The sequence below is a fragment of the Poromitra crassiceps genome, assembly GCF_964638095.1.
Source record: "Poromitra crassiceps genome assembly, chromosome: 12".
Classification (NCBI taxonomy): Eukaryota; Metazoa; Chordata; class Actinopteri; order Beryciformes; family Melamphaidae; genus Poromitra; species Poromitra crassiceps.
Genome location: NC_139632.1, coordinates 46,561,903 through 46,576,847, shown reverse-complemented (window position 1 = coordinate 46,576,847; position 14,945 = coordinate 46,561,903). Strand labels below are relative to the sequence as shown.

The 14,945-nt window shown below is 42.0% G+C and overlaps 1 protein-coding gene across 1 annotated transcript; it reads right to left on the bottom strand.

The window, feature by feature from the left end:
• Positions 1–7,939: 7,939 nt before the first annotated feature.
• On the bottom strand, positions 7,940–14,629 carry LOC310785881 (uncharacterized protein). The gene is made up of 5 exons (XM_083647045.1): positions 14,379–14,629; positions 13,454–13,792; positions 12,642–12,794; positions 8,644–8,678; positions 7,940–8,534 (listed from the first exon to the last, which is right to left on the bottom strand). Exons 1-5 carry the CDS (start codon positions 14,446–14,448, stop codon positions 8,346–8,348), a joined length of 786 nt encoding a protein of 261 aa, XP_083503171.1. The 5' UTR covers positions 14,449–14,629; the 3' UTR covers positions 7,940–8,345.
• Positions 14,630–14,945: the final 316 nt, after the last annotated feature.

Sequence of the window (14,945 nt, the reverse complement as noted above, 5' to 3'; positions counted from 1 at the left end):
AGAGAAAAAATGACTTTGTCAACTGTGAACTTGTTCTGACCATCATGCTGGCCTTGGAAGAGTGTCACTGGCTGGAGGGCACCAAACATCCCTTGATTGGATGTATGGACAGACCACAAGAACCTGACCTACATCCAAACAGCTAAGCGGTTGAACGCTCGAGTCAACAAGTTAGCTGGACCTTGTATTTTGGCAGATTTGATTTCACCCTAACCTATCACCCCAGTTCCAGGAACATCAAGCCTAACGCCTCCCAGCACTTCAAAACATGGTGGAGGTAAACATTTACTACCATTGAAAGGAGGACAGATTACAATTAGGCCTATTTCTTCCCTGGGCTTTTGCTATGGCAGAAACTTGTCTAACCCACTAAGTCAAGTCAAGTCAAGTCAAGTTTATTTGTATAGCACATTTCATACACAGAGGCAATTCAAAGTGCTTCACATAAAATGGTTGACACAAGAAAATAAAAGAATAAAAGAAGAGGATAAAATAGACATTTAAAAGCATCACAACAGAACTTTAAGAAAGAGCATAAAAAGTGCATTAAGCGACAGGCGCAGCAGTTACAAAAATAGCTAAAAACGTACTCATTGGGTTTGTTTCTATACACACACATGATTGGAAAAATGTCCATAATCTTTACTCGAACCTTTATAGGCCACACACATCTCCTAAAAACAGCTGTCAGCAGTTAAAAGCGACGGTCAACATAAAAGTCTTTAGTTAATAAAAGTAAGTAAAGTTGGGGCAAATCTGAGGTCTTCAGGCAGTTTGTTCCAGCTAGCAGAAGCATAGTGGGTGAATGCGGCCTTCCCATGATTTGATTTGATCCTAGGGACAGTTAGTAAGCCGGACCCTGCTGACCTGAGAGGTCTAGATGGTTCGTAGCGTGGGAGCAATTCAGCGATGTATTTTGGGCCTAGGCCGTTAAGTGATTTGTAGACTAGTAACAGTATTTTAAAATCTATTCTATGACACACTGGCAACCAGTGTAAGGACTTAAGAACTGGAGTAATATGATCAGCTTTCTTAGTCCTTGTTAGAACTCTAGCAGCAGCACTAACACTAACACTAGCACTAACTACAGTATAACTCAGAACCAGAGCCTGAGAAAGGTCAAATGGATTATTTTTGTGTTTCCATTACAAATAGAGCAAACCGTGCTAATGTTATGTTGTTGCATTGCTGCTCCCACTCAAGATGCTGCTAATGTTATTATAACCTGTTTGTCTAATGTGACACGTACTGTGTGAGCAGGTATTTGTACTGGTGGATCAGTTTGTAAAAGGTTCATACATAGAACAACATCCAAGGTTTGAAACTGACCTGGGACGTTTGTCACATGTCTCCCCCCTCTCTGTTTTCCTTTGTTCATAGTATTCCCATGATGTCACATGCATTTTTTGACAACTATGGTTCTATTGGCCTGTTCATTTATTACAGTCACCTGTTATTTTCATACCAAGGTGGCTGTGAGTTGAAGGAACTGATGCTTAGGAATAGACTGTCAAATAAAGGCAAAAATAAACAAACAAACAAACAAACAACAAACAAACAAAATCAATCAATCAATCAATCAATCAATCAATCAATCAATCAATCAATCAATCAATCAATCAATACATAGATAAATAAATAGATAAATAAAAATGCATTGCCATAATCAATAGACCCTTCTCACGGGGGCCATTTTGTGTCTAAAAGGCAGGGTAAACACAGGTGCATGCAAAACACTAATGAGGGGTTCAAACTTCCATGATTGGAATTTGGCTATCTTAACCCTTAAGCCGTTTTCCCACATGCGTACCGGAAAATTACCTGTAAGTCAATATCGGACATTTCCCGGAATTTCCCTTCACACCTGGGCGCTCGCATGTGGGAATATAGCAGCGAAATTGCCTGTATGTTGGGGGGCGGGGCGGCACTGCAGAGCGGGTGGGGAGTGACGTGTCGGCAAAACTCCGATGGTGAAATAAGTTTGCTTGTCACACAATAAATCACACTCGTTTGACTTAAGAGGGCATGCAGAGAGGGGAGAGGGGGAAATCAGCACGCCCACACATGAAGCTGACATACCGCTCTTATTATCACAAGATAATTTCGCCAGTTTGCTTTAATGTGCGCGAATGATTAGATTATGCCCGCTGGAACATCAAGCAACATGTGTACACCTCGCCCATGAGAGAAGGACCGGTGTCGCGGAAAATGACTGGACCCGTTTCACACTTGTGTCCCCTTAAGAGCATACCGCTCTTCTGACTGGCTCGAAACTGGTGAAATGTCCGCGATGACGGGGTCGCGCTTATACCGGAACAACAACTTTCACACATGAAGGCATTAGACCACGTTCCGGTCATTTAGCGGTACAAAGCGCATGTGGGAAAACGGCTTTAGATAGTGTAGCCTACTTTCAAAACTATAACAGCCCCCCCCCCCCCAGTAAGCCAGACCTGTTATGGGGCAGGAGGTCTCTAGTGTGCACAGACTGTCCCGTAACCAAAAGGTCGCAGGTTCAAGCAGCCCAGTGCGTCCATCAACAGCCTGTTGATGAGACTGTGGCTCACTGTGGATATGAACATTCAACTTCACACCTTCCCTTGCAATGCTTTATCAACATAATTTCTCTCAACAGCCACTAGAGAGCGACCTTCATCTGTTTAGGAGGAACAGGGAAATGAGTACAAAACTAACCCTGAATATTTATTATTAACCAGGTGTGTCAAAATATTTTCTGATATGATTTTAGTAATCGGATCGGATTAAATCTGAAAATTGTGTATTTCAAAATGCAAAGTGAGATTCTGATCATTCATTTTGGGATTTGGATCAGCTAATATCCAATCCTACTTTTGATCAAGCTTGCTGTTTCTGCATGTTTCAAAACTCAAAAGGCAGAGACGATAGTTTTTATGCCAAAAATCAAAATAATCTTGATTCCACTGAAAGGCATGATTCAGGATGGAAGGGCTTCATATAGAACCAAGACGAAATTGTGATGTGTGAATGTGGGGGGAATACAGCCTGCACAGCTTGAATATGAATATATTTGATGTTAAAATTGTATTAAATGAACAGCTTCCTAAACAAAGTCTCGTACCAGCTGCCACCGCTGCAGCAGGATCAACTAGCTGGCAGATGTTCTGGGATTCTAGCCTAATGAATAAAAATGGAAAAAGAATTGGGAAGTTTTGTTTTGAATCAATTGTTTTTGCCATCCAATGAGACTTTGAATTTGCATACACATTGTCTTGCACTTTTCCACCTCCACTCACTTTCTTGGTCTTTTTGCCCTAACAACCTGTTTTAATACTATTTGTCCAACAGGTGGCAGGGTAGATCTATTAAAGGCTGCAAATCTGGATTCAGAATGACACTATTTGATAATGTTAGGAAAAACTGAAAAGATCAGTCTGGTCTTGGGTTGCTAAACAGGGGATTTACCTCCTCTCTTTTCTCTCCTCGGGTTAATTTCTGAAAATACCCATTATAGATATTTGCATAAGGAAGGAAATCCGATGACAAAAATGACACTATGATGCTTTACCATTTGTATGCGGCTGTGGCTCAGGAGGTAGAGCGCGTTGTCCACCAACCAGAAGGTCGGTGGTTCGATCCCCGGCTCCTCCAGTACGCATGTCGGACTTCGACACTGAAGTGACACTGAACCCCAAATTGCTCCCGATGGCTGTGGCAGCACCCTGCGTGGCAGCTGGCTGCCTTCGATGGGTGAATGTAGGCACATTGTAAAGCGCTTTGGATAAAAGCGCTATATACAGATCCTTTCCAAAAAAAAATAATATCAAAACAAGTTTTTTTCCATAATTCCTTTCATTTCATTTCATTTCCACTCAATGTGTTCGTAACTCTTCGTAAATGTCAGTTACATTATGTTTAAAGAGATATGCAACCCCCCGTGACCAGAGAGAAGAAAGCCAGGCCTTCATGTCAGAACATCCTTCAGAAATGTCTAGCAAAGAGGTAAATACTGGAATATTAATGCTTTCTCATTGGCTCTTTTGGGGGGCTTAGAACAAGGCTTTTCAGCCTTCATAGCTGAAATGCCTTGTGACAAAGTGAGTTTTAAATGCAAAAATCTCATTAAGTAATACATAGGTCATATAGCTATATTGCGGAAAATTGGCTTTGTACGAATTGTATGAATTTCCCTTCACTGACTTCTGAAACGTTTCCGTCTTCAGCTCATTGCTTTTCTGCTGATGTCGAGTGGAAAACAGCATCTGTGTCAACCTCACACCTACAGACCGACCACAACACTGCATGTGGTTATTAAGGTTGGGCCAAACGTTTTACAGAACACTACATTTTCCACAAGATACTTGGGGAAAAGGTCGCTCGTTTCAAATGTTAGTGTAGCTTTAATAATATGCGGTTATATATTGTAATCTGTCATTAATGGGAGAACTTGCATTCTTCATCAAATACCACAATATGGAAGGGCTCTGTTTCAAAAGCATAACAAATCTGAGCAGATAAAAGTAATAATAGACTAAATTCAATACACAACTGCCACTAATTCACATAGAAATGTATGGAGCTCTTGTGTAATCATAAAGAATTGATTACATCTAAAAAGCAGAAGAAGAAGAAGAAGAAGAAGAAGAAGAAGAAGAAGAAGAAGAAGAAGAAGAAGAAGAAGAAGAAGAAGAAGAATCAGAATCAGTATCAGTTTTTATGTATAATAAAACTGATGATGTACTGTATATGGGAAAAGTTTTTTATTTATAACATTTATTACATTAATAGGGAATTCATGACAACCATATTTTTCCACTATATTTTTTGCAAATTGTTACATTAATTGTTTACTATAAACAGGAAGTGGCTACATTACAGTTATGGGTAAGTGTGATTGCTTTGTTTGTGAATCTACCTGCTCAAACAGCCAGTTTAGAGGTGGGTGTTGTGCAGTGCAACGTGTCGTGCAGGCACGTTAACAACTTCTTGTGACTGTTTGCAAAGGCGCTGACACGTGAAGAGAGTGGAGGGTGACAAAACTGCACATTGTCCAAACACAAAGTCAAAGTGAGAGGGAGGCGCAAACGTCAGTTGTGAGCGATTATCTCCAGTGCGTGGCAGGCGGTTCCTACCACACTCTGTATTTTTATCAGCTGAGATACCTACGCTCCTAAAAACACAGAGCCAAGGCATCAAATAAAGTCCAGTGACTTTCAGTGAAACAGGCACCAAACACCCAAACCACGCTGTTACTTTTACACTTCTGTCCAGCAAGATAAAAATAGATCAGTTGATAGATCAGTCATGTTTTATATTGTTTAAATGATGCTATATGATGTGTTACATTATGTCCTGTTTGTGGGGACCATGTTGGAAATAAGTGTTAACAGTTTTACTTGTCTATCCTTTGATTTTGTTATTCTATATCCCAAATCAAATCAAATCATATTAGATTATTGGGTCAACTAGGATTCAGAATATTTAGACAATCAGAAAAGTATTTTCCGCTTATCGTCGGCAGTCCGCAGACTACATATTATCGATGCATCTCCCAATTTCCCAGCCCCATGTGCCGTACCTTAGATGCAGAGAAAGCGTTTGATCGCCTAGAGTGGCATTACCTGTGGTCGGTGTTACACATGGCACATGGGGTTTGGGAACCAATTAATTTTTATGATTCAAACTTTATATTCTTCCCCCATGGCCCAATTTCCTATTTCCAGATCCTCTAGACAAGGTTGCGTCCTCTCCCCTTTATTATTTGCCCTTTCCCTGGAGCCTCTGGCCCAGGCCCTCCGTCAATCCTCTCATACTCCCATCACTTTACATAACACTGACCATTTCATTTCTCTTTACGCTGATGACATTTTACTTTTTTTAGGAGATGCTCCAAATTCAACTTCACATCTTCTGTCTGTTTTCCATAACTTTGGAAAATTATCTGGATACAAAATTAACTGGGCTAAATCGGCTCTTCTTCTACTTAACAACGCAATGAGATTAGCCACTCCACCTGCAAATATCCCAGTGGTCCAGAAATTTCAATATTTGGGTATTGACATTTTTCCATCTGAGATTGTTGCAAACAATTTGACCTCCATCTCTAGGCAGGTGGAGTCCGATTTGGAGCGTTGGTCATCCCCAACTCATTACAAGCTCGTGCTTCCATTTTAAAGATGAATATCCTGCCTCACATTAACTTTTTTTAGCTCCATGTTACCTTTACCACCCCTTGCTGGTCACTGGAATAAACTGCATAAACTGATCACAAAATGTATCTGGAATAAGAAATGACCACGTCTCAAGATGTCAATCTTACAAAGAAAGAATTTCAGGCGGCCTGAGCCTCCCTAACTTTAAATTTAATTTTTGGTCTTACACACTTCATGCTCTTCATACCTGCTTTAACTCGGAAGCTCAGGTGGCGCGGCGTTCATTGGAGGAGCAGATTGTTAGCCCGTGCAGACTCCAAGACATCATTTTCTCCAACATTCCTCTCGAAACCTGTAGATCCAGCTATGGACCCATAATTTCTCATCTTATCGCTACGTTTAGAACTGTTGAATCCCATGACAATTTACCGTGCAAATTTCATACTCATTTACCTTTGTTTCATAATTTTTCTCTTATATGTGGGTGGTCACCTGATCTCTTTCCCTTCTTGGAAGAATAATGGCATTAATATTCTCTCTGATATTACGGTAATAGGCTTCTGGCATTTCAAGACCTTCAGTCTCATTATAACTTCATTCTTTTTTTATTTGCAACTTCATAGTGCTTTATGTTTATATGGTCTTCCTTGGGGTGAAGAATTAAAAAGCCATCGCATACACAAAATTTGTTCATCCAAGATCTTATAAAGGCTTGGTTTCTAATCATTATACCTTTATCACCAAAGCTGCAGAAGATCAACCATTGCAGGCTGTTTGCTGGAGTAGAGATCTTTCCATTTAATCTAATATAATCAATTGGGATACGGTGTGGATTAATATCATTTTATCTTCCAGGAACCCCAATCACCAGTTGATTCACTATAACTACGCCCAGTACCACTCGCAAATTATTTCAGATGAAACTATCTCAAAGCCCTAACTGTTCCTTGTACTCCTGTTGTTTTGCTGTTGAATGATTTTACGGTTGAATTTAGGTAGGTAATCTATGGAACAATGGGCAGTATCACTGTAAGTCTTAGAGTCCAGAAAGAGAGCCTGTAGCTTTAGGACACACACACACACACACACACACACACACACACACACACACACACACACACACACACACACACACACACACACACACACACACACACACACACACACACACACACAGGGCGCGGGAAGCTGGGTGCGGTGGGTGCTGCAGCAATCCGGCCCTGGATATATGGGAGGAATAGCAGGTGGGCTATCACTGTCCCTGATTCCTGAGGGTAAATTGAGTAATGCTGCAGAGAAGAGGAGAAGACACTGAATAATGACATCACAACAGTATAATCCTAATGTTAATTTAAAAGTAAATATTCCTCTAAATATGGCTAAAAGTCCAAAAAGGGTGGGAGAGAAAATGAGGATTCCGACACAGCAGTGGGAGTAAGTGGTGACATGGAGGTGAGTGAGAAAAGGTGACTGAATAATGACACAACAGTCTAATCTTAATGTTAATATTCCTCCGCGACCTTGGGTCGCCAAATTTTCCGGCGCCCATGCCGTCCCCCCCAATGTTGAATCGGTGGCTACGGCCTTGCAGCACCCCCTACCTAAAAGTACTTCCAGCGCCACTGCACACACACAAACGCACTTACAGTACACACTCACGCACACTCACTCACTCACTCACTCACTCATACATACCCGGGCATGATCCCCTCCAGGCTTTCACCTGGCAGAGATAATAAAACACTGGGAAGTGTAAAATATGAGACCTTTAATGAATGGATTCTCCTGATACAAATAAAGAGCACACACACACACACACACACACACACACACACGCATGCACGCACACGCACACACACACACACACACACACACACACATGCGCGCATGCACACACGCACACATACGCACATAAAATCTAGCCAAACCAAGTGAGACCAAACTAAATGAAAAGAGTTGTGAGTCGCTGGCTGTGGTTTACCACGGTGGTTGTCACCCTCTTGTTTTTCTCGACCACCCGAAACAAAGCAGCGCCTGCCTGTGAGCCCCGCTGCACGGCAGAACATAGAGTGCTGAACTGTGACCTCAAATCATGAGTTAAATTATTACTTTTCTGCATGATTTCATAAGAAAGGTATTTATCTCATGAATTTGTTTAGAAAATCTATTTGTTAGACTTCTTAATTCATCTTGAAACCCCATAGGAAGTCAGACCTAGAGGTGCAGTCCCACTGGTTTAGATTCAGCTGAACAGCTGACTTGGCCGTGTGTTGCATAGCTGATGACAGCGTAGTCTGTGTCTCTGGGCTGGATCTCCACTGCTGCCTGGCCTCTCTTGGGAAACTCCAGCACGCTGTAGACCAGAGGAGCTGCAGGCACACCACTGGCTGCCTCCGCTGGGCCCTGCACATAGGATGGAGGTGAAGATGGAGAGTTTGCTACAGATGTTTTGATATTTACACACACATCACATTGACATCTTCAGGGTGACAATGTGATAGTTTAGCCTCACCTGCACTGTGGGCGTAGGGTCTCTTTGTTGCTGCTCTGTACAGAAGGTAAAAAAGACAAAGTATTGAGTCAAATAAAATAAAATAAATCATCCTTCCATCTTGATATCAGACTGAACTGTCAACTCGTTACAATCTATTTCCATCTTCCATCAAGCAGCCAAAACTCAACTCAGTGGAGTGGGCGGATTCTAAGGTCTGGACACACGCAAAATGTGAACGTGAAGCATGGACATTTGTGACCTGACACATTGACTCCAAAACACATTTTGAGTTTTATACATTGTTGAAAAAAGGAGAATGTAAGGTTTCTGGTGATATCATAATTATCTTTGTACTTTGTACTTTTTACATTAGTTGTTGTTTTTAAAATCCAAACTCAGTGGTGTCAAACCTAAACTTGAAGTGAGCTGGACAAAGACTAGGCCGAATGTGACAGTAAAGTGTTATTGACGATAATTCCCTGGAGGAGTCGTCCATTTCTTGCTGTGGGTGTCAGCTTGACACAGCGATCAAAACACGATGAAAACTTGAGAGATAAATGAACAATAAAACAGGAAGTTTGACCAAACCAATCGAAGGCTTCAAGAGAAGGATCATTTCCACCTGGGCATTTTCATGTTACATCTAAATGGTTAGAGATGTGTAGATTCAGCTAAAAACAAAATTTAGCAACCTAATCTGGGAACCCAGAGTATTTCGGCACGTAAATATGTACAGCACGAATCTTCCGCCCACGACTTCCGCCTCCGCGCAGTGTCACTCTGTTGTTGTACCGGCGAATATAGGTTCCGGTCCTGAACACTGGTGAATATACGAATTTTGACGTTTAGCATTAAAAATAAAAGCGTATGTTTTTAAAAGGCACCGCTCTGTGGAAGTGGAAGTCCTGGGCGCAAGATCCACGCTGGGTTCCCATTGTTTAATATGTAAGAATGTAGGCCCATTTACTGCTTGGTCTCAAACTGGGGTATTATAGCCAAAAAGATCCAGGGCTTTAGGAGAGCTAAAGCAGACATGCAATGTTGAAATGACTTATAGTGCTCACTCCAAGTTGTTTTTCTATACTGGACAGGGATAAATGGCAGAAAATGGCTTCTTCTGAGATAGGAAAACAAAAGCTGATATCTACAACTTTGCTGACTGGACCATTAGCATTACGGTAACTTAATTTATTATTATTATCTATCTAGTTACTGTAAGATCTAGCAGTGCAGAAAAGCTAGTGGAGCCATGATCTCTCAGTGAGCCTCGGCCTTCATAGGGAAAGCCCTCTGTGGACCGAGTGTGGATCAAGTCAGCAACGATACCGGAGTGCACAGTCAGCAAAACCCTGCATTTGTATACGAATCCGGGAATTCAGCAGCTGTGGTTTCTGAGGTGACGGAGCTGTCTGAGTATCTCAAAGAGACTACTGTGTTCAGATTCAATTAGGTTGAGGGGTTTACAGGTATCTGTGAAGTGAAGAGCATCTGTGTAAATGAACAAATAAATCTATATAGCTTTTTTTCTCAGTGATACTGTAGGCACATGATGTGCATTTTCACCTAGTGAAAGGAAGACTTCTTATCAAAGCTTGCGAATCATCACAAGTTTCAAAAAGGATGTGAAACTGCAACCTGGCTTGCATTTTGAGCTAACCACACCACTACACATTTTTTCCACAGAATAACAATTATTCTCTCATCTTCCCTTGACTTTGCTCCAGTAGAAACATGCATCAGACTGAAATACGTACGTAACTCAAAATGACTTTGATGTGTAACATTAGATGGGATGGGTTTAAATGAGTCGCCATTGTTTTGGCGGTAAAGGTAGGTTTAACATTGGGGATCAGATATAGGGCTCTATCGTCCCACCGGCCTTATATTAGCGCTTCAATCATGAGAGACTCGTAGGAAGTTTTAACAAGCTTTATTGAACAAATAACCAGTTTAAGTGTGGCGTAGCTTGGTTGTCAGGGGTTGCACTCTCTGCTCGGCAACACGAAGGCAGCTGGTTGCCTGCGGCTCGCTGAGCTCCGCTCCTCTCGTCAAAAGGCTCTTCCCGAGGGGAGCGCCGCAACACACTGAATCCCACTCGATTTGGAGGCGGAACACGCCAGGATTGGCCAAAGCCCAATCCAGTCCCCAGAATTGTCAAATAAAATCATCGACATGATACTATGACCCGCCTCTCAACCTGTCATCTTAGACAAACTATGTTTTCAGTCTGAAACGGAGTCATTATGCACGTGACGAACAGGTTCAGTTCGACTTTAAGCGTAGAATTATTCACACCGTGCTCATTGGATAAGTGCAGTAAACGAATCACAATGTCCCTTTCATGTTCCATTCCACGGAGCGATCCAATCCGGTGAGAAAAACCCGACCAAAGCGTTCTGAGCTCCCCCCCCCCCGCTCTTTCATCCCCGTCTGTCTCCATATATATTATTCCACATTATTATGCTTCTCAAACCAATCCCACTGCAGTTTAAATACAGTAAGCATGTAAATACGCTACACTATAGCAAGATCAAAGTGAAAAGAATGTTCTAAACGCATCGGCTAGAAAAAATATAGCCTATCCCTGGCTGGATGTCATGATGAGATTAGATTGGTGAAAGTTTGGGCAGAATGATATCGTTTTCTCTCGCTACCTTTTCTTATCCCCCACTGCACAGGTAGGATGATGCAACAGCCTCTGAATGACAGGCGCTCAAAACTATGGTATAACAACTTTTTTTCCATCGGTCATTGTGCCTGTCTGACGCGTGAGAGAGAGAGAGAGGAGGAGAGAGAGTGAGATGGCAGAGGAGAGCTGCGCGCAATTACGCACACACAGTAATATCCGCGGCGCACTGAATAAGGCCTGGTTTTGAAAAGCGCTAAGCGCTAAATTAACGCGAGGGGGGAAGATAGCGTTAGGCCGGTATTTAAGGGAAAAACGCCCATTCTGGCACTGCGCCACGCCTCTTCGGCGTAAAGCGCATTTTGGGGCCTAACGCTACGTTCACACAGACACAGGGAACCTACACCTTGCCTTGCCTCAACCCACGCCTACGCCTGCAGACCTTGAGCTGGGCGTGGACCGATCACACCGCACGCCTTTGCACGCTGAACCTGGAGCCGAGTCACAAGCGCCTCTCCTCTCTCCCGGCCGTATTTTTTCACGTGTGGTCCCGAATTATCATGTGTAGGTAAAATAAATCTGATATATTTAATGTTCTATTGATGCTGGATATGTATCACCAGGTCTGACTATAGTCAGACTTTTTAGAGAGGTAATCTTGCAAGAATATGTGCTGGCACAACAACATTGTCCATCTTCTTCAGTCGCTATTCTCTCTCCCGAAGATTTGTTTGCCACGGGGAGAAAGCCCCACGTGATAGCCACCCGTCAATCTCTCTCTCTCTCTGCTCAACACTGTTGTAGTAACTCCATTTTATTTTGAAATTCAGTTGACTTTGCCATTTCCCACGGATATTGTTGCGTTTTTCTTTCATGGCTTGACAGAAGAAGCCTGCCTGCACGCGCCTAGTCGGCTCGAAAATAGAACTCACGCCTAAACGATAAAATCGGCAAGGCACAGGCAAGGCGTGGGTACACGCAGGGTTCACGCTCAGGCGCCCGGTGTACACAGCCTCGTTGACTAAAACGGACGCCTATTTAAAAGCATGGGTAAAGGCAAGGCGTAGGCAAGGCTTGGGTCCCCGGTGTGAACCCAGCCTAAAACCATGATCTTCCTGAGGCAGGCGCGCAAGGCGCGTTTTTTTTGCGTTTAACGCCAGTTTTAGTGCCTAAGGCCAGTGGGAAGATAGGGGCCATAGTATTTACAATATTTTACATTTTAAGCTAACACTTATAGCTAACACTTCCAGACTCACATGTAAATGAGTGCAGTAGTAGAATCAGCCAGCCTCAATTTCTAGATCATACAACCAATAGTCAGGAAGTCAAAGGTCAGACTCTCATGTGATAGAAACATGCTATTAAAGAAATAAAAACTGAGGAGAGTTACCTTTGGTTCTCTTGGAGCTCCAGATGAGCCAAGACAGCAAGGCCACCAGCAGACCTGCAGCAGAAAGCCCAAGAACCAAGAAGAAGAGGAGAGAAGGCACTGGCTTTCCTTCAGCATGGTTCATGTCTGTGCTGTTGGCTGCCGTAGGAGGAACTGTAGGAGTTAAGAAGGAAACGATGACAAAATACACTCCTCTCTCTACAAAAGTAATATTCATTTTCTCAGTTTCTATAATATGGTGTCATGGCAATTATAGTTCATCAGGACATAAAATTACATCCCAAGAAACTGTGGGAGTTGTACAATAATAGGTTTGGGAATTATTACACTTAAATTGTCATTTTGGATACCAGACAGAAGAATTAATTGTTTTCTGAGTACAGTTTCTGTAGTTCAACATTAATACAATCAGAGACTATTATAATTACATAATTGAAAATTGAGTAGATAATAAATTAAGAGATGCACACACACACATTCACTCTTTTATCAGTTTCTCATCAGCCTTTAGCACCGTTTGAATTTGTATGGTGATTCATAGGGTTAAGTTAAGTTAAGTTAGTTAGTTAAGTTAAGTTTGAATTTGCATGGTGATTCATATGGCTCTAGTTATTTCAAACTTGTTTGTTGAGCGACAACTAGGCTATACCAAAATGGCAGCCAGCAAAGGAATTGAACAATAGCAAGCTGGAGAAATGACTTTGGGTGGGTGTTCAGAATGCCATATAACTGTAATGCTAAAGACTGAGATTGATGAGTTGGACACTGAGCAAATTATTTGCTGGACGGTGTGAAGCAGAGGCTGAACTTACCTGTGCTATTTGTGTTCAGCTCCCGGACGATTAAGGATATCTCATTACTACTGTGCACGATCGCCCTATTCTCGAAAAAGCTTGCAGAGTAATTTCCAGTGTCATTTAGTTTCAGACTTCCAATGCAGTAAAATACGGATACTTTTGCTTTGTTGAAGACACAAACATGTTTGTCTGAGCAATTTGTGCCCGGTGGACATTCATGAATCTTCTTGGTATTCTTGTAAATTGAAACAGAACTGATGTTGGACATGTTCTGATCTGTAGGAAGGAACTTAAAGCGGAGGCTGTGGCCAAGGACTCCAGTGACTTCTTTTCGGTTGGAGACAATAGAGTAGCCTATAGAGAGATAAAACAATTAGATATGGGGATGCAAATAGAGTTGATTGACCATAGAAGGTATTAGACATTGCACTGTGTGTGAGCACATGTTGGCACATGTTGTCTCTGTCAGTGTGCTGTTTAGGTATTATGTCCTGTACTCTTGCTCTTCTGATTCTGAATATAAGCAGCATGTAAATTTACCATGTATCATGACTGTTACTTAAGGATATTACATATACAGTAGGCTATCTATAAGGCAGCCGTCTATAACCATCTGTCCCTATTGAGCTTTAATAGGTGTTACACAATTTAACTGTTAACAAAGTACACATTTAAAAGAGTTTCCTCTGATGGTGTGTCTGGGCCTTTCACACCATAGGGAAGAAAATAAGAAGTAAATAGTTTCCATTTCCATCCCCAAAAATGTAAACATAGTTTCACAAAAATAAAAAAATAAATTTCTATTGTTTTCTCAGCACTGCTTTTCAAATGGCACCAAAAAAATCCCCAACAACAACAACAACACATTTTGAAACATTTAATAGGATTACAAAGAATGAAAGTAGCCAAAATATCAACCACACAAATATAGACAGCTTACCACTGAACACCATGCGAGCTGTGATGATCAAAACTAACCCAAGAGACTTTGAGGCGATGTAATGAACCATGGTGAGAGCCGGGGGGTTGCAGGCCTGAGGGGAGACGGCAGGTCGCGTCTCTGACCGGACTGATTTCTGTCTGCTGCCCGTTGAATCCTTTGGTTTGATTTGCCTTTATCAAACATCAGTTTTATGCGCCTGACAGAAGGAAACTGTAGGCAGGAACTTGCGTGAACACCTCCTTCATCTACCTCCAGAGTCACAAGCACCTCCTGTTAACCAAGACTTCAAAGAGGCTCAAGGACATGCGCCGTGTGCAGTCTGTGATCAACCCAGCTCAAAACGGTGTCACTCGAGTTGCTGTGTGCTCGCTTCAAGATATGAGAGGAAGAAGGAACCAGGCTTTTTTTCTTTTTTTTTACTACAATGCACAATCTCCAAGCTCACCATGGTGTCAAGATTTACAGTGGAAATTTCAGCTAATAGTAAAACGTTGTAGCTAATTGTTAGGTCTACCTTCCCAATATTGAGTTGAACCCCCTTTTTTAAAGGATAGGTTTGGTGAT

Bases quoted from the DNA above. Each gene is read 5' to 3' on its own strand.
- LOC310785881 (XM_083647045.1), bottom strand. From the start codon at position 14,448: ATGGTTCATTACATCGCCTCAAAGTCTCTTGGGTTAGTTTTGATCATC. The intron at 8,679-12,641 runs GTAACTCTCCTC...CCTTCTGTACAG, and splicing joins GAGCTCCAAGAGAACCAAAG to AGCAGCAACAAAGAGACCCT. The intron at 8,535-8,643 runs GTGAGGCTAAAC...TCCTATGTGCAG, and splicing joins ACCCTACGCCCACAGTGCAG to GGCCCAGCGGAGGCAGCCAG.